The sequence below is a fragment of the Uloborus diversus genome, chromosome 9 (assembly GCF_026930045.1).
Source record: "Uloborus diversus isolate 005 chromosome 9, Udiv.v.3.1, whole genome shotgun sequence".
NCBI lineage: Eukaryota > Metazoa > Arthropoda > Arachnida > Araneae > Uloboridae > Uloborus > Uloborus diversus.
In genome coordinates this window covers 149,292,840-149,319,071 of record NC_072739.1, presented here as the reverse complement: position 1 = coordinate 149,319,071, position 26,232 = coordinate 149,292,840, and the positions used below count along the sequence as shown (strand labels likewise).

The window sequence follows — 26,232 nt, the reverse complement described above, 5'->3', positions numbered from 1 at the left end:
GTTAGAAAATTCTGAACGAAATTTGAAAATGAACAGAGTTACCACCGTGTTGAAAAATGATTTCCACTCTCTCCGAATCAGGAATGGCATCCAGTAAGCCAGGCAAATGACGTTCCATGAACTCCAAATATGTGCTTCCTGCATTAAAACACCTTAAAACATATGCAGACCCATCAAATGATCGCTGATTACGACCAGCCAAACATTTAAACTAAATCGAGTTTGGAACTTGGGGTTAAAAATTTATTTTGTTCAGCAAATTGATGCAAGCTATGCAAAATTATTGTGCCCCTGTTGTGTGACTCTGAAGTGTCATCAAAACTCATATTTGCCAGTGTTATTTTTTAATTTTAAAAAATATGATTTTATAAGTCATTCATGATTTCATTATAGTGTGATTTTTTAAGCATGTAGTTTTTCAAGTAACATTTGCAATTTATTTTTAGAGAGCCTTCAGTTGTTGCTAAAAATCTTATCAAACTTCTATTGAATGCCACTACTGAAGATGCTCTTAATGTTCAAGAATTTGTAAGTAATATTCATCAAGCTTTTTATTAGCCCTAACATCTAGAGTTAATAGTTCAATAAATGCTTATTCAAGTTGCTACAAGGTCAGAAAATAGACGGCAAGTTCAAAAAGCTGTTCAGATTTTTTTTTGGGGGGGGGGGGCAAATAAGTTTGTGGCAGTTTGCAGTATCTGGTTGCATTTTGATACAAAATTGCGAAGTGCACGATTTATACATGAAACTATGAAAAATTATGTTTAATGTTTGTTTTTTTTTTGTATGAAAATAAATGGCATTTAATATTTATGTTTTGCTTCTCACAGTCACAAATAGGGGACGGCGGTACCTTTTCATATTTTCAATGCTATCAATTGAAAGAGTGTGACAACTCCATTTAAATTTTATTGACTCATTTATCCTTTGAATGTATACAGTTTTGATTTTATTAGTCACAAAAAGGTATGAAGTTATGTAGCATTAGCTAATAGCTATTCTTTTTTTTTTTTTTTTTTTCAATATCCAAATGTTCCTTACTTTCTGAATAAGCTTTGTATTTCCAATGAATTTAAAGTGAAATAATAGTAATGTTTTGTATGAAACTAGAAAATGTTTGGATGAAAATATCTTGTTCGGCAAATGTTGATTATGTAATGATGATTGATGTGTATAGATATCCCCCTTTTGGGTCAGACAAGTTTTACTTTTTTGGAACCGTAGGACATCTCGTAACCAGACTTAGATGTACTGGATATTTTTTCCTTACCAGAATGGATTGTGTAATGTTTTATTTAAGCCATTATAAAATTATAGTGCATAACCTTGTTTTACCTGAAGTCCGCACTTAATAAATTGAGATGAATCTCGCAGGATGGGACCATAGGTGGCTCATACGGGGGAGGCAAGGGGGGGACTGCCCCCTCACTTTTCAGAGTTAAAAATCAATGATTAGTTGAAAAATGGTTTTTTATTGGGTGGATTGGTACATTTCATGAAAGTAAAAACTAAAAATTCAAAATAAATGGACTTTTCTTGTCTTATTTCATAAAAATGGAACTTTGAATTGGAAAGGTAAAATATATGGAGGCCATCTGTCCCGATTTTTGAGGCCATACTTCTTGATATTTTGGAGGTCATAGAAGCAGTAATGTTAATAGTCTGGAATGAATTCCAATTCTGTGCCCCCTCCCCTTCCAAAAAAATATTTTCAGGGGGCATGCCCCCCTCACACACACACACTTTTTTTGACCCCCCACTTTTTCAGTGCACTAGCCCCCTATGAACGGGACTTTTTTTTTATTTTTAATTTAACTTTTAGATGATATGATTGGAAAATGTGAATTAGAGGAAATAAAATTACAAAGTAGGAATTGTTGTCGTTAATTGATACTTATTTTACTGGTGCAAAATTTGCAGCTGCTCTTCAGAAACCAATTTCTGAATATTTGGTTCCAAGTATGTATCATTGTGACTAATTATCTACATCTAGGAAGCCTAAGTAGTACGAAGAGAAAGTTCAGGAGCAGTGAAGGAGAGAAGGGATTACGTGGGACTTGGAGTTTTCTGCTAACGAATTATCAAGAATGGTTCTGCGGTTGTTTCAAATTATTCTTAAAAGTGCTTTTTGATTTGTAACATTGAAATAAACAATAGGTCAGCTGCGCTGGCCACATATGGCCCATGGGTCGAAGATTGGCACCTCTTTTATAAAGAGTTACTTGCGCTTTTTGAGTGCTTAAAAAATCATCTTGACGAAAAGGAGTGAAAGCTCTGCTGGCATCAGATAGGTAATAATGTAGCAACATTTCTTTTGATAACAAAAAAAGATATGTGAATTTTGTATTGTGCTTCTTTATTTCTTTTGTTCCTCCTCCCTCTTGACTTTTTATGCACCCTTTTGACAGATGAAACATTTTGGAAAGATGGGAGAAATTCCCTCTTCAGTTCCCAAAATTTTGTGGTCAAACCTTACAAATTCTAAATCACCTGTTACTGAAGAAGAAAAGATTATAACAATACTGCTACTTGGTATGTTAGCGGAGTAAGTTCATTTTATGTATTTTTGTTTTCTCTTTTTCTGTAATGATTTCATATATTTTCTATAAAAGAGTTTTATGCACTTTTTTTTTCCATTTCTATTTTTCAAACCTATTGATTCCGAGTTTGAATTAATTGATAAAATGTTCCACAAAATTTATTAAATATATTAAGGGGAAAAAACAATCTAATTACATGTAGTTTAATAGGAAAAAATCTCCCTGAAATATTTAAACTTTAAAAAAAAAATGACTTTTTTTCTTTTTTTAGAATGAAATAGTTAAATAGTAATTTGTGTCAAAGTGTCGTAAATAAAACAATGGATCCCCTTTTTTTCCATATTTAAAATGCTGTGCTTAGGAAGCTAGTACTCCTAGTAGCTTTGAAACAGCTGTATGCAGTACAATTCACATATGAGGTAGTGAGAAGCAAAGGGATGCAAGTGGCAAAATTAAAATTTTGGAGATAACCAGTACAAATGGTATGTGTGAACCTCTCCTCTGTCTTGGGGCAAGAGATGGTACTAGTAGCCCTGGTAGTTGCTGCTATACAGCATGATTTAGAAAAAAAATTCAGTGAAAGCCTACCTAGGATGTTATCTTTAAATGTGTTTTACTCAAAACTTAGTAGTAGTCCACTTGCATCCCTTTGCTTCTCACTGCCTCATATGTGCCATTGGTTAAAATATTGATATAGATTTATATCTGATAATATTTATTTTAGACTTCTGAGTACCATTTTGTAATACATACTATTACCAGTATATACTTTAAGAAGTTGATACATTGTTTTTTACTTATAGAGTAGATTCTGCTGTTGTCACTAATCATTTTGATGAACTTATAAAGTTGGGATTAGGAAAAAATGCTGAAGAAAATTTCCAATTAGCAAGATACACTTTTAAAACTCTCTGTAAAATCAATCAAAATGTACGAGGCAAGGTAATATATTTTTATTGTTTTTTTTACAACATATTTTGAGCAAATATAAGTTTTTTCTGCTTAAATTGTTGTTTTGTTTTATATATTTTTTAAGCTCGCATATTGTAAAGTATCTATATTATTTGTAAATCAATTGTGTGAGAGGAAAATCATTTTTGGAACATAGCGATGTGAATCATGTGAATAGCCAGAGGGTAGGTAAATATTTTTGGGGTATTTATCCAGGTATTTACTCAAGACCTTGGGTGAATACCCAAAAACTGGTTATAGTGCGAAAAAAAATTAAAAGGTGAAGGGTGGTAAATTTTTGTCTAAATAGGTAAAATTTATACATCTAACATATAAAAATCTCCTGTCACAGTGTTTGTGTTTAAACTAGGGTTTTCAATCCCGCGCCGAAATTAGTCCCGCAGGATTTCAGGATTGTAAGGAGCCAATCCCGCAGGATTCCGAGATCCTGTGGGATTGACTTATTTTTCTAAAAATTAAATTTTTATGTCAAATAGAAAAAGTTGTGCTTTTTAGGAAGGACTCCTTTTATTACTTGAATTAATCTTCTTGAATTCCATACAACAATTGTAAAGCACTACAAAGTCGGATTCTAATTAGCAATTATCGTTTGATAAGCAAAATTGTGCCGTTCGTATAGGATCTTCTATTTTTCTAATAATAATATATCTAATAATAATAATATATAATAGGATAAAGAAAAAATATCTTCTTTCTAATGGTACCAACAAAGAGAAGATGCAATGTGACAAACTTGTGCTATAGCACATTAAAATTAGGCTATTTTTCACGTGAACGATTCTGACAGCCACTTTGGATGCCAATATCTTTTAGAAAATCAGTATTTATGCTCTGCAACTATAACCCATTAAAAGGATGTATACTGACAATAGAATTACAAAGTAAAAGCTTTTGAATCATTTTTGTTCAGAATTTATGGCATTCCAAAGCAAGGGAAAAGTTTCTCCACTGCGTTTTTCTTACGACTTTGCATGCGTGCTACACCAAAGTTAATGAACTCAAATTCATAAAAATACTAGAGTTTTGACAACCAAAAGTACTTTGAGTTCCTAAAATTTCAGGATTCCAGTAAGATAAATTTACCCGTAATCTGAGCTTAAACATGGTGATTCATTACGATAGACAAAATTTCAAACTCATTTTTCTATCCTTATTCGAAAAACCACCATCAAAGAAAAACTATTTTGAAAGGAAAAAATCTGTTCTTTCTAATGGTAATGAAAAGAAGATGCGAGGTGACAAATTTGGACGCTTTGAAAATAGGCTATTTTTTACTTGAACGGTTTTGATAGCCACTTAGGATAACAATTTCTTTTAGAAAATAGATATTTAAGCTCTGAAACTGTAACCCTTTAAAAACAAGTACTTTTACAATGTAATCACGAAGTACGAGCCTTTGAATTATTTTTGTTCAAATTTTATGACAACCTAAAATCTAGGAAAAAATTTCCCCGCCGCGCTTTTACACACGTTTACACACGTGCTATAAAAAACAACCAATTGCACCTAAGATTTCAGGCTTTCTGTGTGATAAAATTTTCTGTAAACTTAATCTAAACTTTTCAATTTGGCACAAAAAGCTGATCCGCCGTTTTGTATCACAATTTTTGGAGATCCTACATCCTCAGGGTTTGGATCTAGGAAGCTGAAAATTCGCATAGGTTGCAAAGGCAACTCTACACCTCTATAAAATTTCATCCGAATCAGAGATGGTCGAGCCGGGACTCCTAGGTCACTTGACATGGAATGACTCTTCTATATTTGCTAGTAGTAAAAGTAAGTAAAAGGCAGAAAAAGGTCAAAACTTTTCTATTTCCGAACGTTGTTCTGAAGTTAGATTTCATTTTCGTATTTCATACCCCCTCCCCCCAAGCTGAAAATAACGCAACTTATTTTAGATACCAGTCTTTATTTCATCAATTACATCTTTTTCGGATTCCGAAAACTTTCTTTGCCACCATATTTTGTTTCATATTTTTTCACATTAATATTTTGTAATTACTTATAAAAATCTCGAACTAACTTATACAGCTGGGTGACACAGTGCAGCGGGTTATGTTTTAGGAGAGAATAAATATTTAAAAAAGAATATTACTTAGTGACTATTAAAACAAATTTCACACAGGACCGCTAAAACTCTAAGCACACCCCTGTAAAGGTTTTGAGTGCATTACTAATGCTTACAAAAGTGCTTCAACATTGCATTCAGGCTACTCCAGCTGGTTTTGGAATTTGTAATAGGGGAAGGTTGCTGTCAATGAACCGGTTCCATGACTGGATTTCGAAGGCATTTTCCCCACCAGAGTTTTCTCAAGCACAAAATCAGTTTTAGTGTATTTTTCCTATATATAAAGGTGAATAAAAAGCACCACTGTCCTTCAAGACAGGCACAACTGTCTCAATCGTTTTAAGTAAAAGTTTGGGACTTTGCTGACAGTAATAAGCACTAAAATTCATGATAAACTTTTTCTCAATTTCGGCTGGATTTTTTCCTCTTCCTTGATTTGACAAGTGAAAGAAAAAGTATTGTCCATACTCCCCAAAGCCGAATATTACTAAATTTTCGACGTACTTCGCAGAACAGATGCATGAGCTGCAGAACAATTCTGTTCAAATGTGAGAGCGAAACTCTGAGAAATTTTCTGCAGAAACTCTACAGATTTTTGTGAAATTTCTGCAGAAACTGCTTATTTTCTGCAAATATCTTCCAACTCAAGACAGAATTTTGCACAAATTCTATGGATTTCTTTAAATTAGAAGAAAATCTAAAATTCTCAGAAATTACGATAATTCAGCAGATAGCTCGCGAAAAGCATTGAATTCGACAAGCCATCTGCAGGAACTTTAGATTTACTTTAAACTTGGAGAAATCTGCAGAATTTGTGCAAAATTCAATCTTGGGTTTGAAGATATGTGTAGCAACTCGGCATTTTCTGCAGAAATTTCATATTCTAAATCTGAAAAGATTCTGATTTTTCTATCGTTTTTGGTTCCCCTTTTCCTTATTTTTCCAAATTGATTTTCATCCACTGCAATTTCCTCCATACATGTATGTTTTGGAAACATGCCAACATTGAAATATGTCTATCGCCAAAAATTGCGTGTCTTGTTTGAGATTTCAATCCTTTTGCATCCTGAAAACATTTCAGTTGTTTAGAAAGTTTTGAAGTGTTTTGTTATACGCTGCTGTAGCTCTACTCATTTTATTTATTATTTTAGTAATTTATTTATCTATTAACTACATTTTATTTGCTCCTTCATGCCATGTAAAATTAGCAAAAAAAAAGTAGTTTGACACCTAAGTTTGGATTTTTATTAAATTTTGTATCTTTGCTTTTCTATGCTTTTTAGAAAGCGTATAAAATATTTTTGGAGAATCTCAATCAGTTGAGGTGCCACAGAAATTCATTGCAATAGTGAAGCTTTAAGAAAAAAGAAAAGAAAAAAAAAAAAACTCCTGTATGAAACGATTTTGATTTAGGACTCCCTATTTGTAGAAAAACTCACATTGTTTGCTTGTGTATACAACGCTTGAAGTACTTGCAGAACACTTTTGGACAAATGATTTTACGTTGTAGAACATCATCAAGTATTCTGCTTTGGGGTCCATACTGACATATGAAATCTGGTTCAGTGTGCCGCTAGGATCGAACCAACTATCAAATGTGCCTTAAAGTCAAAAAGGTTGAGAAGCACTGGCTTAAACGAAATTTTATTTAAAAATTTGATAAAATAATTTCAAATTGAATTGTGCATGAAGGAACCTTAATTTGCAATGAAATAGTTGGAGGAATACAAGAAGTGATTCAATCATAAATTTCATGATTTCAAAATGTCTCTCTTTCATATTCAAGGAAAATGGAAGCATGAGGCAGAATAAATTGAAAAGGTTATGAAAGACCATGACCGTAAATTTTTTTTGGTAAATTAGTGATAATGCAGCAAATATACGAGCAGCTTTTACATTGGTAAACACAAAATATCAAAATATTAATTGCCTTAAGTTGCTTTTCTGGTTATCTGCATTTGTTATTTATTGATATTTCTTGATGGAAATTTAAGCTTTTTCTATTACATACAACAGAAATAGTGTAAATTATTGAATGAAACCTCCTTTTACAAGCAATCTTTATTGAAATTTAAAAAGCAAGAGGTTAAGAAGAAAACTGCTGTTTTGTTGAAACTTTATATAAAAACTCAATTAAGAAAACTGTTTGCAACATTCCCGAACCTTAAAAATTGACATTTGTTTAGAGCAAACTGGTTGTTAGCGAAGTCACTGAGTTCTCTGATCTGAAGTTCTGGAATCGAAAGTAATCCTCTTACACGCAGAGCCCAACTAACTAAAAGTAAGGCCCAAGGCCCACAATAATTACGGGGCCCCTCCTCTATTCTATCACTTTAGTCAATGCCAAATCATGTTTAACTTTTCCGTAGTGTAGCTCTTGTTGGGCCCTTGTATATAGTGCCGCAGAGCCCTGTGCAGTTGCACCGTTTTCCCATGCCTAGTACCACCACTGCTTTTTTTTAACTTCATTTTATAACTTAATACTTTTATAGCTCAATCAAATAGTGAACACGATATATTGCCCCTCCCCTCCCACATAAATATTCAAAAGAAAAAATTGGTCAACCCAGCAATTCTTTTTTCAGTTTTTTTAGCTTCATTAGTCAATTAATTTATGAAAAAGAAAACCTAGTAACTATACTTAACATTGAGTGAAATTCAAGAAATGAAGTGTTCTTACTCACATAAAACCAGCTAAGGAGAGAAATACCAATAAAGTATCAAAAGAGACTTTTTTTCCAATTAATAATTCATTGGTTGTATATTATTTTCTTCAAAATACATGATTCTTGAATGCTATGCATACGTATTTCAAACATTAGGGGCCCCTTGCAAAGGTCTACTTGACCCTCTGCGGTAATCAAGACCTGACTACCTTATTAAGATTTGTTCCTAAAAAATGATTTGCATTTTGTAACCAATGTTAATCATATACCTTTAGCTGAAACCACAAATTCATCAAGTCAGTTGGCAAATTAACAGCTTAGGGAAGGTATTTGTCAGAATAGCTTTCTATATCTTCTTTACATAAAGTTAAAGAAAAAAATTATGTCTTTAAGAAAAGAAATTATTTTCATATTGGTCTAATTCATTCTTCTTGCAGTAGAGATCTTAAAAGCAAAAGTACAAAGATATGATATGAAACAATCCAAAACTACTTGGATGTTTTAGCATTTATTTATGAAGGACCTACAGCTTATTTTTATGCGTAACTATCCTGAATTATACCTAAAAACGTAAAAATTTTGTATGAAATGAGAAAGAGCAGCAGCTCTGCTCATGTGAGTCCCTATACAAATTAAACCCTGATAACAACCACTTGTACCTTTATTATTAGACCTCTGAGGATATACACGATTTTTAACCAGCTCTTTATACTTTATAGAAAAAATCTAGTGTCCATATAAATTTTTCACTGAAAATTTCTTTAATTCGTAATAAGTAAAAAGTTTGTAGTGAAGTATTATGCTTTCATTCTTTTTTCTCATTTTTCATTGTCTTAACTTTGCCCAAATAGTTTGACTGTGCTACTGGAAATAACGATGAAGTTCTGTTGCCTTTGGATCATGAAATTGTGAAAAGAATCAAGTGTCTACTGATAAAAGGTATTCATATCAAATATTTTGTAGACTGTGTTTAAATGTATAATACAATCAGGGCCCAATTTCCCAGTAGGCAGCTGCCTAGGGTGGCAAATTTTGCTTTAACCACACATTTTTTAAGTGATTTTTTTATTCTTGAAAGTGAAATATTAGCACTCTTTTATCTTCTACATAGACAATCTTTTCTTGTAATTAATAAAGATTACTTTCACCATCTTATGAATATGAAATGTTTTTCCATCATAATAGATTAGCGTAAAACTTTAAGTGTGATGACAAAGAGCGTGTGTCGATTGCAGAAAGTGTTGTTGCACTTGACCAGTAGTTGCAACAAGGTTGGAGTTTGACTAAGATTTTTAGTGCTATACTAAAGTTTATTCAGTTCTGGTTCCCATCGGGGTGCCGCTGAATAAGAAACGTTGTCATTTCTTCATAAGCTTGATGGTTTACATTTCGGGACCAATTTTTTGGGTCAAGGAAATTTTGCTTCTTTTAGGGGGAAATTTCAAATCTGCCCAGAGGCGGCATGGAGTTAAATTCGGCACTGAATACAATCAAACCCATTTACACCCCAGTTGCTGACCCAGAGGGAGAAAGGTCATGCTCCCCCTTTTCAGGGATCAAAGATAAATCTGCATCTTAGGGAATTATGCTTCAGAAAATTTGTCTCAGATGCCATATTTATGCTTATAAATTAAACTTGTACCCCCCCCCCCCCCCCGACCCAATATTTGCATCTATTGCACCAAATTTAGATTTGTAATTATTTATCAAAACACTTTTTTTTCATGCCCTTTTGAAATTGATTTAATTATTGCTATCATTTTAAGTTCTTTGTTAATACCTTATATCAAAATCTTTTTTAGGTAATTTTTTTTAGTTAAAAACATTTTATTGTTCAGTAAATGAAATAATTAAAGGAGAAAAGTAAGCTTTTGAAAGTTATATTATTAGAAGATATATAGATGTATATTTTATTTTATTTATTTATTTGTTTATTTCAGAATGTTTAAAAACTTTTTAAAAATTATTATTTATCTCTTGTCTTTGGATTAAAATTTTTGAAATACTGTGCTGCTTTGATTGCATAAGCACGTGATTTTCAAGAGCAAACGTAACTACTGTGTTGTTATAAAACTGTTATGAAACCCTACTGTACAAAATTATTCTTAAAACTTTTTTCCCTACAGATTTCTACTTTGAAATTTAATTACTGAATTTTTATTACATAGGTTTTACCAATTTCGAAGATGATCAGTGGACACCTATGGCCAATGAGGCTGTTGCTTGTCTGTATTCTCTTGTAACAGAGCCCACATTTTTATGTGCTGAAATTGGCGTGGAATTAGTTAATATATTGTATAAAGGACCGGAAAATGACCAAGAAGGTATTCCTATTCCTTTTGGTTCCATTATAAGCATTATTATTATAAAATGGCAAAGGATGATTGTTTTTAAACTAAATGCAATTTTATAATCATAAGTGCATTCTAATATATTAATTTTTTAACCTCACGCAATGCATATAACAATTAAAGTTCAACTTTCATGTTTTTTTCCTCCATATGTGACTAATTTTTTTCAGGACTTACATACATAGTTTAGAAATTAAAATCTTCGTAATAGAAATACATTTCATTTTGAAGCTCCTAAAATTGATATGGAAGGAAATTTTAACTAATTTGAATGTTCTAACTTTCTAATATATTTATTTATAACATTTACAATGTATATTTTTCTTATAGAGATGTTCCTATTCTGTAATTCCTGAAGTGTTTTCTTTTTGAAAAATGCTTTCACTTTTGAAATTTTCAATAAATATGTTTGTTAAAAATAAGTTTCAGCTTTTAATAATGAAGTGAATGTATGCTTTCACTAAATGGATAAATTATAATGAGTAAGTAAATATTATAAGATACATTTAAACCTTGTTAAAATCAGCTCAAAGGGACTTGTAAAAGTGAATTGTCTTAACCGTAGTTTGCTTTATCTTAATAACAATGATTAGTGTGATTTTTAAATATAACAGGACAGGAATTGCAAATGTTTTAGCAATAATTTGTTTTAAGCATGTTTGAATAAATGATCTTCCATTGTATTAAAATAGAAAAATTAGAAAATGTGCTCATTCTTTCTTTCAAAAGTAAAAAAGTAAGTGTTTATCTAACACAGTACCATTATTTGTTTTATTTCATCTTTCAAAAGTAAAAGAGATTTCTAATTATGTTTACTCATGTTTTTTCTATACTTAAAGCTTACAGTTATTCATGGTGTCTTAAACATTGCATGTAATTTGATCAGGGGGGGGGGGAACTGAAGTGTGTTCTTTTTTATTCTGTAGACCATGTTGAGCAGTATCTAAATATATTTGAAAGTTTTACTCCCATGATATATATGATGTGTAATATTTTATGGATGGTATATGTTTAGTATTTGTTTTAAATCAATTTTGTTGGTTTACATAAATAAATACAGTTTTAACAGGTTTTGAAACATTCACTTTTTGTGTGTGTGTGTGTGTGTGTGCGTGTGAAAAAATCCACCTCAGTTTTTTTTTAGTGAGTTAATTGATATGTTTTTATTATTATTAATAATGATTTAAAATATTCTGTAACCTTGAAACTTTTATTGTTTTAGATAAAATAGTGATTTCTCCTCTGCTACTGACACGCTTTCTTTCTTTTTGTGGAGATGTGGCTTTACATTATACATTTTACCTCAAAGTAGACTATTTTGCTCATTTGAGACGTCAAGAGATATTAAAAGAGAAACGACGGAGGAAGTCAATTGTTAACAAGAATTTATCATCACTCCATAGGACCATCTTAAGTAGTAGTCCAAAATCAGCAGTAAGTAATTACTTTCTTTCTATTAAATCAATTATCCTTGTTATGTTAGTTTGCTAATTGAATATGCCAGGTGTTTATAAAGCCTTGTCTGGATAAAGAAAATGTATGTAAAAAAAGATATTTTAAGATATATATATATATATATATATATATATATATATATATATATATATATATATATATATATTAGGGTGTCCCAAAAAAATGAAAGTCGTTATTTTTTAACGCATACCCTCTTATTTTTTTCCTTTCATATCAAAACCGTTGCAAAAAAAATTTTCATGCAATTTGAAGCACGGTAACCCGTGCCGACTTGCGCCTAAACATGTAAATAGCACGTGTATTCCTAATCAAGTGAACGCAGGCGACGCGATACTTTGCGAAGCTCAAAGCAGCTGTAAATGGGTGCACAGAAAACAAATCAAAACAGAACAGATGTTGAGGGCTTATCCGTGGTTCGTAGCAATGTGCAAAACACTAAACGGGTCAGTACGAATACACTTTGATCAGTGAGCGCAGTATAGTTCTTCCATAGTGAGCAAAACATGGCAGTGGAAATGCGTAGCTCGATAAAAAAAAAAAGAGAGATTTTTGATAGGAGTCGTAAAACATCAAATTACGGGCTCAAAACTTCCCTCCAACGAACAACTTCTGTCTGTTTTGTTTTATACATTCGAGAAGTAAATTTAACCATTAGTGAAAGTGCAAATCTCGCTATTCAGGAAAGAATCATCTTTTAGGAGGCACGCATTTCCACCAAATCGTGTGAATAAACTTAAAAACCTGTATCAAATTTGGAAAGACTGACAAAAAAAATATAAAGAAACAGCAAGAAGTATTCAGGCAGCGCCAACTAAAATTTGTGAGTAATTTAAACAATTTATTTGATATTGTACATGCTGATACACTTCAGTTAATCAAAATGGAGGAAGATAGGATTTTCTTGCTATTGAAACAAGTATACCAGAACCTGGAGCAAGTATATCGAAACCTGGAGCAAGTATACCGGAACCTGGAACAAGTAAATGAGAACCTTGAATAAGTAAATATGTAATGAGGAGCAATTCTATTGCTCCAAAAATAGTTGCTGCATTGGACAGGTGTCAGTTAAGTATATGAGATTCCGTGCTTATTCTTGAAGCTACTATTGACGTACTTGGGTGTAACAATGACAAATTTCCGATAAGTAAATCTTTTCAATTCAAAGAATTCGAACCGATGACGAGCAGAAATAGTGTGAGGAAAGAATAAAAGCTTTGAGTGCTGAAAAATCAGAAGATCGCTAACCTATAGATATTTTATATAGATGTAAGGAACAACTTATTGCTGTGCCTAAGCTGGATAATTATACAGGAAAAGAACAGGCACAGGCTGTTTGGAAGACAGTTTTAGATTAGAATCTCGAAGAGAAAGTTCAAATTCTCTATTGTGATACTACAACTTACAATACAGGTCATTAAAATGGTACTTGCGCCCTTCTTGAGCAAAACTTTGACAGAGAAATGCTTTCCTTTGCTTGGCGCCAAAATATATATAAACTGGTATTAAAGGCAGTATTCGAAGCGAAAATTAAGCAAGTCACAACAAGCCCTGATATTCCACTCTTCAAAAATCTCAGAGTCTTGGGAAAACATCGATCCCACTAAAATACACTGCTATAGAGGAGCTGCGGAGTTGTTTTGAACTGTACCCGAACTTGAAAATTTACTTGTCTTTTACCGTGCTAAACTTACAAATGTAATGGTCAAGGATGGCTATCGAGAGTTGATAGAACTGTCTATCACATTTTTAGGTAAAGATACAGAAAATAAATTTAAAATAAGACCACCGGGAGCCATGCATTAAGCTCGATGAATGACTCGAGCAATTTACTCCCTAAAACTATTACTATTTAGCTCACAACTAAAATTAGATACGAAGGAAAATGAAGCATTGTTCAGATGTCGGCTTGTTTGTAGTGACTCTATATGTGAAACCATGGCTTCAATGCATTTTGGAAGTCAAAGCACTCAACAAAGATTTGTGCTTTTTGAAATCTTTGAAAGCGTACGAAAATGTCTACCTTACTATCTCAAAAGCTGCTCCACAAAAATTCATCCAGCATTTATGGTATTTATCTGACGAAATAGCCGTCTTAGCTCTTTTTGATGATGAGGTAGAAGAAGAAACAAAATAAAAAAAGGTGACAAATTTATGTAGAGAAGCCTTCTCGACCCATGAGAAAAAATACATTCCATCGAAGTAAGATCTTTGTGGTTCATCATATGGTAAGTTTTGCACATTGATTTCAGCTAGTTGTTTAATTATTCATTTATTACCAGTCCATTTGTTACCAGTTCTTTACTATTTTTCAGAGAAAACAATTGATGATTTCATATCAGCAAAATGCCAGTCATTGTTCACTAGACTTAGAAACTGATGATAGTTTTCTTAACGAGAGTCCCTCTTTATGGGTCAATAATACTTTATTCCTTGAAGCAAAAAAGATGGTCTCAATGCTTAGAGCAGTAAACGATGTAGCTGAAAGAGCGGTAAAAATGATGCAGGATTTTCATGGTTTGCTACCAGCTGATGAGGAGCTAAAACAATTTGTGTTACGTTGCGTTCAAGAGCACCAGAAGATTTATCTTGACTGAAAAATGCAAACATTGAAACACAAATATGTGCAGTAATGTTTCTTGTAGTGTAATATTGTTGTAAATATATGATTCAAATAAATAGATGTCGCATGTAGTAAGAAATTATACAGTTAGCAGTCTTCCCACTGTAGTCGCCGTACAGGTTTACAGGTCCAACTTTGACCTCATGTCGGCACGGGTTCCCGTTATTTTATTCCAATGAAATTTTTTTCTGATGTTTCTGAGGTGAAAAGGAAAAAATATGGAGGGTATGCGTATTCGATTTCCCAAATTTTTTTCCGCCACTATATTTTGGGACACCCCAATATATATTGAATTTTTACCTCATCAATTACCTTTTCCCTAAATGATACAATGTTACCTAAAAGCATGTAAGTAGTGCTAACATCCAAAACTGAAAATGGCACCTATGAAAGAAAATCCCAGGGGCTCCATAATTGTGGTTTTTAGGGTCAAGCCCCAAGCCTTTGGTTTTAACGCATATTGTCAATTCTAACATGACGGCTTATATCTGTATAAGGGCTGTTATGATTGAATTCTCACCCTCAAGAAGGTAAATTTTGCCTGCATTAGTGCTTAGCGAAGTTAAAAATTGTTGAAATCTTCTCAGAGCTATAAAAGGTGCATATGTAGAAGTGTATTTATGTTGGAGAAAAAGCTTTTTGAGATAAGGATTGAATTATGGTTAAATAGGAAATAGCTTGTTTTTTTTACATAATTTTTTTTTCATTAGTGCAAGACTTTTCAAACATCCTTTAGTATGAGAGAAAAAACAATAAAACAATTATTCTTAAAAAAAAAATTTATTTTTTTAATGAGCATGCAAAAGACATCCTTGCCTTTGTGTTATTTTTACACACTATATATTTAAGGTGAAAATAAATTTTTAGATTAGTGTTACTGAACAGCTGCTAACTGCAGTTCTTTGGCACAGCTCAAGTGTATCCTTCAAGATGAATTGAGCAATAAACTTTTTATCATTGTATCTGAGACTAGTTCATAAGAGTGACTAGATGTGAAAAGTTTGGTTCCCTGACTACTTATCAGCCAAGGAGATCCTGCTTTTATTTGTCCCAGAGACTAGGAGGTAGTTGGAAACAGTGATTTCTTACTTCCCATTACGTTGATGTAACTTGTATACATTATCAGTTTAAAGTCTTGAAGTTCTATAGCAATAATACTCCTTAAAATGAAATCCGAAAATATTTAAAAAGAAAAAGCGTTTAAAAAATAATTATAAGCTAAATTTATGTAAAAGCAAATAACAGCTTAGTGTACAAAATGTAACGTTAAAATAACATATAAAGAATAATGCACCATACAAACCAGGGGTCTGGCCAGAGCATATTTGAGTCCGTTAACGGACCCTTCACAAAAATCCGATCAACCAAAATGGACCTTTCACAAAATCCCGATCAAACAAAACGGACCTTTCACAAAATCCCGATCAAACAAAACGGACCCTTCACAAAATTCTGATAAACAAGATCGGATCTGTCAAATTGTTTATTGAAAGAGCAAATCTGAAAGCAAAATAACGCATATTTCTGTGTATAAACCGATAATTTCTGGCACCTTTTTTTAAGTCAAATCAGAGCGATCAGCTTATACAAAATCAATCAGCTTATACAAAATCGGCTAATTTTGAAAAAAAAATCGGCGCTCTTGGGATGCTCCTGCAAGCGATAAATAATTGCTACTGCCAAATAAATATAATGGTTGTTTGTTTTATCACAGCTAATTAGCAGCGGTGTTTTTGTAAACTTTTCTGAAAAGGCATTGGTAAGCACTTTTCTCGGCTCATGATTTAATAAACAATAATAATATATATCTGCAAAATGAACTTAGAACTGCAAAGGGATAGTAAGGGTGAGGAAAAAATATGATCGCTTCAGATAGTGTTACAACTTCAAAATTATCACCACTTAGCGTCTGGAGTTGAACCTTTATAATGACTTGATTAGAAAATATTCTCATCATTTTGCCAGCTTGTCAATATTTGCGTTTTTACGGTGCGGTGCGATGTTTAATTGTTATTTTTTGGAGAAAATTATATGGGTTTTGATTTTTCGATGCTAACAAGGATGACTAACTTTAAATAAACTCTTTTAATTACCTTTTTTTTTCTTTAGATGTCTACATTTTGAAAAATACAATCTTTTAACATCCGATATGAGAATCATATTTTGTTCTTTTTTCAAGCTAACTTCACTTTATTAGGATTCAAATAAATGAAAAGTCTCTTTATTTCTGTTAGAACTCTCATTTCAAGTTTTTAAAGCAAAATTCCATTTTCTGTTATGAGTCAAACATTAAAATGCTAAATAGATGGTTTATTTTATTTTATTTTTTGGATCAACTGTGTCCACAGATATTAATGATATGTTTATCATAGGACTCTAAAATGCAATTTTAAAATAATTTTATCAAAAATATTTCTTTTACAAGCCGTTTTTATAGTTTTGATGCCTTCACTTTGAGAATTGCGATCTCTTTGCATCCGCTATGGGAATCCGATTTTTCGAATTTTTAATGATTATTACGCTTTGTTAAGAGGTAAACAATTGAAATATCTTTTTATTTTTGTTAAAATCACGGAATTTATAAGTTTTAAACGAAATTCTGTGCTTTTCAAGAGTGTCTTGGGTCAAAAAGTTGAATGCTGAACCCTATTCTGAATTTTATTTTATTTATTCATATTTTTGTTACAATTATTTTAAGTACTGTACAGAAATATATCTAGTATAGTTTAACATAATGTAGAATGGTAGATAAATATTGATACTTGAGAGAGCGATGCCCCCCCCCCCCCCCCCCCCCCGCCAAAGATCAGAAAAAAAATCCAGAATGATTTTCTCGACGTAGAAGAGGAAAACACTCAACTTTAAGTTTAATTGATGCAGTTTGTGCCATCTCTAAATTCTAAAATTTTGTTTTACCAAAAAAAAAAAAATTTTTTTTTTGCGAAATTTTTTGATTTTTTACAAAATTAATTCATTTTTCACAAAATTATTTGATTTTTCTCAAAAAACGGACCCTGTGAAAAATCCTGGACAGACCCCTGCATACTGTACTCCAGGTACATTATGTATAATGTGGATGGAAATATCTAAGTTAAGCATCAAAAATGGCAGGGAAGGTAATATAAGCAAAGTATAACTTTGTAGATCTGTTAGAGAAGAAAAGGTAAGACCAATAACCTTTGGCAACAACTTTTTTCACTGTGTCAATGTCAAACAATGACTGCCTCCACATGGGTTTGGAAATATGGGGAACATATTTCAAAATGTCTTCCATATGCTGTTTAGTGTTCACCCACTCGTAGTTTAATTTCAAAAATCACCACAAGTGTCTTTAAAAAAAATTCTCTTTTTCAGCTACCCTTTTACCCCAACTGATCCAACCTTTTTTTTTATCCCTCAGAAAAAAAGGCAAGCTAATAATCAAAAGTATCAGTATGCTCCTCCAGTTGATGAAGAAACTACTTACGAGCAAGTTTTGGAGATGTGTGCAAAAGAAGCAAAACATGGTATGTTGCCTCTAATAGCGTTAGCAATTGAAGGAGCATGAAATAATTATGGTCTTTCTCTCATTAAAATTATATTGTTATTTATGCATAGCTGCAAACTACTCCGTTGTTTATTGGACTCCCGAATATAGATGCCTTCTCCCCAAACTCCCTAATAAAGTACGAGGGATGTTTTTAAAGTAAGCATCCCATTTCGAAATGGAAAAAGAACAAGTACAGATAGAGCAAAAAAATTTATTGCACAAAAATCTACCACCCTTACGCTATTTTTCGACATTGCTCCCATGATTTTCCAAGTATTTATCACAGCGTAGTTCAAGTTTTTATTTACCTTTTCGTAGAAAGTTGCTGCCTGTGTAGTCAACTGTGAGGATTCTTACGTGGCTTTAGCTGGAACATTTTTAAATACTCTCCGGATTGCCTCGGCCTCGCTTGCAGCAATTTTAATTTGTTTTGGCATCTAAAGTCTTTCCTTTGGTGGTCGATGGCACAACATCAATGATGAGCTGAGAACATGCTACCCCATGGTTGACTACACAGGGGACAACTTACTACAAATATGTCAAGCATCTGTACCACGCTGTGACAAATGCTTGGAAAATCACGGTAGCAATGTTGAAAAATAGCATAAGGCAGGTAGATTTTTGTGCATTAAATTTCTTTGCTCTATATGTAGTTGTTCTTTTTTATTTCAAAACAGTACTTACTTTAAAAACCTCCCTCGTATGTATCTCCTGAATTTTCATCAAAATAACAAAACTCCCCTGAAAAAAGGAATTTTTAGTTGTTAGAGCATTGGCAAAAAAAAAAAAAAAAACCTACTGTAAAACAATCATGATTGTAAAAGAAAACCATTTCACACCTGTGTTTCTTTTCTTTCATTTTCTTTCTTTTTAAAACTTATGTTTTCCAAAAAAGTTCAGTAAAACGTTTCTGGTTTTTCTCTGAACCTCTTAAATTTTCATCTGCTGCAATGAATATTTTATTATCATTTATAAGATAAATACACTTATGCCTCTTTTAAAGCTTTTTTTTTTTTCAAAGATTAAAGTTGTAGATTTTTTTTTTATTTCAAAAATTTTTATAGCTTCAACCAGAGACTATAGCTAGTGTTTTCATTTTTTTTAGTGTGAAATTAGTCTGTGACATTTTTTAGAGAATCGAAATATATAAAAAGGGTGAAGACTGAAGACCATAATAGAGATGAGCTTTCCATAAAGAAAAGGAATGAAATGAAAAATGGTAGAGGAAGAAGAAATAAGTTTAAAAACATTGAATTGTTACATTCAGAAATTTCAACTGTCTCTACTTTTCCTGCAATCAAATTTTTATACAAAATAAAGTCTCAACCCTTGTTTATCGCTGTTAATTTGTTCCAGACTTGACAGCGATAACTGAATTTCTGTGAAGTAGGATTCTGATTTATAAACGAATATTTTTTTAATTACAAAACTTACGACAATTTAAATAGGTTTTTACCAGTTAAAGCCTCCTAAACATAAAACAGCACCCTTTGCCACCATTACATTTGTATTAATATATTGCACAAAATATGAGAAAATGAGATAAATTAAACGTAATAGATGTCACATTGTTAGTTATTGAGGAATAAACTACACACACACACATGCAGTTCTTACACACTACTACTAATCTGTGAAAATAGTTCAACTTGTTCAATGAGGAATTAATTGCCAGTTAGTGACTGTATGTGCCTCCATTCTTCCTCTACATTTATCCTCATTAAAGTTATTACGTATACAACTTAAAAAGCTAGTACATTGTTGAACACCATGTACAGATGTATTTATCCCCTAGTAATAATACAGTGATTTATGCTTTCCAGTTAGTGTTTTACGGTTAAAATGACATAGCCATTCCATTCACTTTCTTCGGTGATTTCATACTTCCATTCCCTCAACTAGTACAACTACAGCTCCTCAGAAGAGCTTACCTTACTTAAAAGACATCTTTTGTTATTCTTTAGCAGGAAAAGGTTTACACGAGTGCGTTCAACAGGCTAATTACTATATTTGAAAAGAAAGAAGAAAAAAGTGCAATGTACTGAAGCTATGAAAGTCGAGGCGTGAAGCAGCAAGGGCACACAGCATAAAAATACTTGTCTTACTTGAGGCATATTTCTTATTTTTAAAGCATGAAATAGTCTGGCAGATGCTTAAAAAATATCTCTGGTTTTAACCATCAATTATTTTGAAGAAGAAAAAAATCAAAACACGTAGATTGCCCGCATAAAATTAAAACGTTTACCAAGAGAAAAAGTTTAAGAAGATTTTTTTTTTGGCTTATCTTGAAATTGTCTAGCAGGGCTGGACAATTCCCATGAATCTGAATAGCTCCAAAAACTATTATGGGTCGCAATCATCCTTTGTAAATACCAAATGTTCCAAATTGTGAATAGGTGTGGCCTTATCAGAAGAACGCCAGTGTCATTCTGGAAAGGTGTTATGACCTTCCCAAAAAATTAAAAAGTTTAAACCCAAATTGTAAAATGTGCTCTGTAAACGTATGTACAGTACAGCCTCAAAAAACGGTGAAAAAAATTGCTAGACTTAAATTAAGCTAAGAATTTTAATTTGATGAAGCAAGACTTATCTTTAAGTACAACTTTCTTTTGATTTTATAAAAAGGGGAAATTCTGCACCAAAAACTCGGAAAATGGGGGAAAAAACCACTTGAAATCTAAAAATATTTGGAGGAACTCAAACTCTGCTTTGAACTCAAACTCTGCTGGCCAAAATGGGTTTTAAACAAATTATACCATTTTTCATTTTTACTATTTGTGTTATTTGTAGAGTAAAAAACAAATATTTCAGAGGCCGTCGTCCCTACCAACTTATTTTATGATAAAACCAACTTTGGAATCCCTCCTGTTTTAATATTCCTGATATTTGATGTCCTAGAAATGACCTAAAATTTTATCAAAGCTGTGTCCTTGTTTTTTCACAATCCCCACCCTGACCCTCGATAAAGACTTATTGTTATTATTATTATTATTTTTTTTTTTTTTCAATTTACAGACACTTCAACCATTTATTTCACTTTTAATATTTTTTAGCAATTCACTTTTTTTATTTGATGTTTAATTTTCAAGGAATCTAAAAACTGAAATCAGGGGCTCTAACTCCTTGAAACTGAAATCAGGGGCTAAACTCCTCAGGGTTTTAATTAAAACACACCCATGTCAGAAATGATTCATAAGAGGTAATCAATGTTCTTGAAACATTTTGAATTTGAAGCAATCAATTGTATATTTGAGCCCAAAATGCCTATCGAAAAATTATGATAAATAAGAAAGTCCATGAAAGCTTGTATGTTGAAAAACAAGCAAATTGTCTTTAGTTCTTAAGATTATTCGTACATTTGTACTTTTCCATGGAGTCAATTAATTGCTCTTTTCTAGCAACCAGACTATTAGGAGCCCTTCTACCAGCAATTGTAGATGCATGTAGGTACACTCTCACTGATTTTCATAAAGAAATTCAAGCTGCAGCCTCTTTAGCTTTGGTGAAATTCATGCTAATTAGGTAATTATCTTTTATTGGTTAGAAATAAGAAGTACAGTAGAATGTCAAAAATCTAAACTAATTGGGACCGTAGGTAGTAAATTGTTGGTATTTTCGAGAATAAACGAGATAATACCATTTTGGAAAATTGTATGACATTTAATCAAATTTAGTGATTATATAATATGTATGCATATAACATACTATACAGTACACAATGCTACAATATGTAATTACATCTTTTAAAGAAAAATTAAACTCCTATTGTTTACTGAACATAAAGGGAAAATGAAAAATATTTACAGTACCGTATATACTCTGTGAGCAACTATTATACAGAAATTTACCAACGCTAATTGAATGAAATTCTGAAAAATACACAGATTGCACGCAAAGAAAGTTGAACTACTTTCTGTAAGGAAACACTGACTTAAACTCATTTGAAAAGCTCCCTGATTTTTGGCTGAACGAAGTTTGAAATTCTTTTGAGTTTCTTAAAACATAATGGGATTGTTTTTTTTTTTTTTTTGGCGTTCTACTGTGCAAGTTTAGCTTTTTAAATGTTACAAATTAATCACATAAAAATAAAATTTTAGTGTTTTAATTAAAATGTTTTATTTTATGTTTATTAGCATATTTATACATTAAGTTTATTTATTTGTTACTTTTATTTTCTCTTTTAAATGTGGTGCTGCAGCACTTATATCAGAAGTATTTAAACTCAAGAGGAAGGTTGAAGATTCTAATCCTTTTGATTATTTGGCTCACAGAACTTATATTTCAAAAAAATGTGTTTAAATTTTCAAAAAATTTACAAACACATGGGTAACATTCAATTTTGACATATACAGAAGAAAATAGTTTTGTTTGATATATATATATATATATATATATATATATATATATATACCGTAAAATCCCAAAAGTAACCCCCCTATAAAACAAAACTTGTTAATTTCAGAAGGGGGGGGGGGGGGTTATAATCGAGATTTTTTCGAAAAATGAGCCAAAATAATTGTTTTTAGTAGTATTAATTTTAGAGTACAGAAAAGAAATAAGTAAATAAGAGTTAATATTAATGAAGAGCGAGAAATTAATTAAGAAAAACCTGTCCAAATTTTCTAGTAGTAATAAATTGCATGTGGGCGCCATTTTTTCAAAAGAAAGGATTTTGTACCTTAGTTGGCGAAATCCCTATAATTTATCGCTTGAAAATTCATCATGTACTGAATGTAATAAGGTTAGAGTAAAAGAAGCAAAATCTTAACGTTCTTGTTTCAGAATAAAAGCAAAAATCGCAATCACGGCCGCCAATTCGTTACAAAGATTGCAATTTCGAAACCTGAGCTTTGCAAAGTTCGCGAACGCAAACAGAGACAAATCTCTTACTTGATTTTGTGAAATATACATTTCTGATGATCGTTAACTCGTTCAATTACTTTATTCTACCTTTAAAAAAGGTTATTTTTAAGTTTCGCGCTACTTTTTAAGCAATGCATTTCCAAAATGGCGTTGTGTTGAAGATTGTTCATTTTCACAAGTAAGAACAAAAACGCTCCTTCCAAAATAAATAAAAAGCAGTACAGTCATATAAATTTCTGCTGTAATACTATCAACAAAAAAAAAAAAAAAAAAAAAAAAACAGGCGCCCTTGCATCAAAAGGAGTCTAAACATTTTGGAAGGAATAAACCGTGGAGACAATTTTTTTCTTTTTTGTTCAAAGTATTCTGTTTTCTTTTCTTTCTTTTTTTTAGAAAAGAAAACCTGCACATGGGGGGGGGGGTGGAGAACTAAACCTTTGTAATTGCTTTTCAAGTAAAGCAGAAAATGTTATCCTTTTTTTTTTAGACGGAGTGGAAAATGAAGATGATCCTTTGAAAATATATAAAAGAGGAAAAAATTAGAATACCATAAACCACAAGTCCAAAGATGTGCAAAGCAGCTAAACAAATAAGCCAGGCAAATATAAACATCAATAAAACAACAAACAGACAAGATTAGGGCATGGATAAATGACAGAGATGAAGCCAGTACTCTTCAGCAGTGGAAACTTCATCCTATGGTTGAAAGACCAAAAATTTATACTAAAACTAAATGTAGGATGTCCTGTTCCGAAAAAGCTAACATTCAGGACTACATAGGGCTAAACACACCATATGTGAAAAATGAATGCTGATTTCTGAAACTAAGACCTTGGCTTCTAATGTCCGAGACGAAAACCCAGTACTTAGTTTTAGGTCTTAGTTCCAGAAATCTACATTAATTTTTCACATATGGTGCGTTTAGCCTTATGTAATCCTGATTGTTAACTTTTTTGAAACAGGACATCCTACATTTAGTTTTAGTATAAAGTTTTTGGTCTTTCGACTATAAGATGAAGTTTCCACTGCTGAAGATTACTGACTTCATCTCTGTCATTTATCCATGTTGCAACCTTGTCTGTTTGTTGTTTTATTGATGTTTATATATATAGAAATAAAAATATTTACATAAAAAAATAATCAATAAAAAATAATAATAAAAGAAAAAATCTCAATTTCTGTCTCTTTTGACGGCTTGTAAAATGCTTAGTGCTAAAATAAAGAATGATAATAATAATAATAATAATTTTTAAAAAGTACAGTTAATAGTATTAAAATTTAAAAGCTTATTCAAAAAGAAAATGTTTGTGGTCAATTAAAAAAGAAATAAGTTCAGTAATTTTCTTTTTTGCTGTAGGAAACGAGTAATAGTTTTTTTAAGTCATGAGTCCAATCACCTGAAGAACGAAGATGGAATGAGGAAGTGTGAATACAATGTTGAATGTAATGCTGAGGATTTTCGGTTGCTTTGCATCTGCAGAGATCAGTATTTCTAATATGAAATCTTTTTAAGTTGTATCTGGAAAAAAACACCAGGACCCCTTCCTACCCACTGGGTTGCTCACACTGGATTGGGCCTCTCAGTGTCCCCCCCCCCCCCCACGTTTTCTACAGATACATAGATTGGAGCCTGCATGGTATCTAGTATAGTTCCAATGACAGACTATAAGGTTTCATGTTGTAGCTTCTTGTCTTGTACAAATGCTGAACCAAAGGTTAATGGCTTATCAAAGTTGTGTAAATATAATCGAGTTGGAAGCTTCTTTTCTCTCATTCTCTTCCTTATTAAATGTTAAGACTTTAAAATGTGTTTTTAATTGCCTTTTGTTAAAAGTAATGTATTAATTTCCTATATTGTGTTTATATCATCGCCCCAAAACAACAATAGTATTTCTTAGCGTTGTTTCTAGGCTTAGATGTCTTACTGTTGCTCTGAGGCAAAGATAAATAAATGTTTTATTAAAAGTATTTTTGATATTGGTAGCACTATTATCCTTTCTGCATCTATGACAGTGAAAGTCATCTTTTTGTTGTATTTTGTGTTTCTATACATTTATGTATGAAGAATTTGTATGAGTAATTGTATCTTTCAGAATGAAACTGGATATTTCTTAAAGGGATTTTAGCAAACTTGAAGATTGATTTATTGAGCAAACACTTCTTTTGTTATCTTTAGAATTTTCACTAAATAAGTGTCTGCCTAGTTATTGATCAGTTTTACAACTTCATTATTGTGTACTTGTATGTAATTAATTTTTTCAATCAATATTATTCTTGTTACTTGATTAGCCAAAGATATTTTTTCAAAATGATTCTACTAAATCGTTGACGTGTATGGATCAAAACTTAGTAATTGCTTAGAATGTGCCTTTAAAAAAGCACATCTATTTCTAAAATATACATTTAAATATGAGCAATTCAGTTCATGTGTCAGTAGAAATTATGTATTAATATTCATTTAATATAACCCAATTTGTTTAATCTTGGTAAACATATTTTTTTCCTCATCAGCGAAGAAGTTTGTGAACAAAAAATGCAATTATTTGCAACCATTGCAGAAAAATCTCCTGAGCCATACATTCGAGCTAACATGGTGATAGCGATGGGAGACTTAACCACCACATTTCCCAATATAGTGGAACCATGGACATTAAAAGTTTTCCAAAGGTAAATTGCACATTATCATTGATTTTTTTTTTCATTTAAGCCTTCTGGTGATTTGCTAGATTTCCTTTTTAACCGACTTCAAAAAGGAGGCGGTTATCAGCTCATATCGTATGTATGTTTTTTTGTCCATTCACAGCCTCTCAACTAATGAACCGATTTTGATTATTCTTTTTTTAATGGATAGGGGATGGCTCAACTTACGGGGATCTGTCCAGAATTTTTCACAAGATTCGTTTTTTGTGAAAAATCAAATGATTTCGCAATAAAAAAAAATTTTTTAGTTAAAACGAAATTTTAGAATTTATAGATGCCACAAACTGCATCATTTAAACTTGATCTTGAGTGTTTTCCTCTTCTATGTCGAGAATATCATTCTGGAATGTTTTTCTAGTATTTAGCAGGAGGGGACAGCATTGCTCTCTCAAGTATCGATATTTATCTACCATTCTACATTGTTAAATTATACTAGAAATATTTCTG

General features: G+C 31.8%; 1 protein-coding gene across 1 annotated transcript in view; it reads left to right on the top strand.

Annotated features, from left to right (window-relative positions):
• LOC129230557 (condensin complex subunit 1-like) overlaps nt 1-26,232 on the top strand; it is a 58,293-nt gene that overhangs the window by 17,888 nt on the left and 14,173 nt on the right. Inside the window, exons 10-18 of the mRNA XM_054864960.1 lie at nt 447-528; nt 2,409-2,545; nt 3,344-3,482; nt 9,098-9,185; nt 10,415-10,588; nt 11,829-12,031; nt 18,094-18,199; nt 21,621-21,744; nt 25,597-25,752. Of these exons, the coding sequence (XP_054720935.1) occupies nt 447-528; nt 2,409-2,545; nt 3,344-3,482; nt 9,098-9,185; nt 10,415-10,588; nt 11,829-12,031; nt 18,094-18,199; nt 21,621-21,744; nt 25,597-25,752 (1,209 nt within the window). The remainder of the gene's footprint in view (nt 1-446; nt 529-2,408; nt 2,546-3,343; nt 3,483-9,097; nt 9,186-10,414; nt 10,589-11,828; nt 12,032-18,093; nt 18,200-21,620; nt 21,745-25,596; nt 25,753-26,232) is intronic.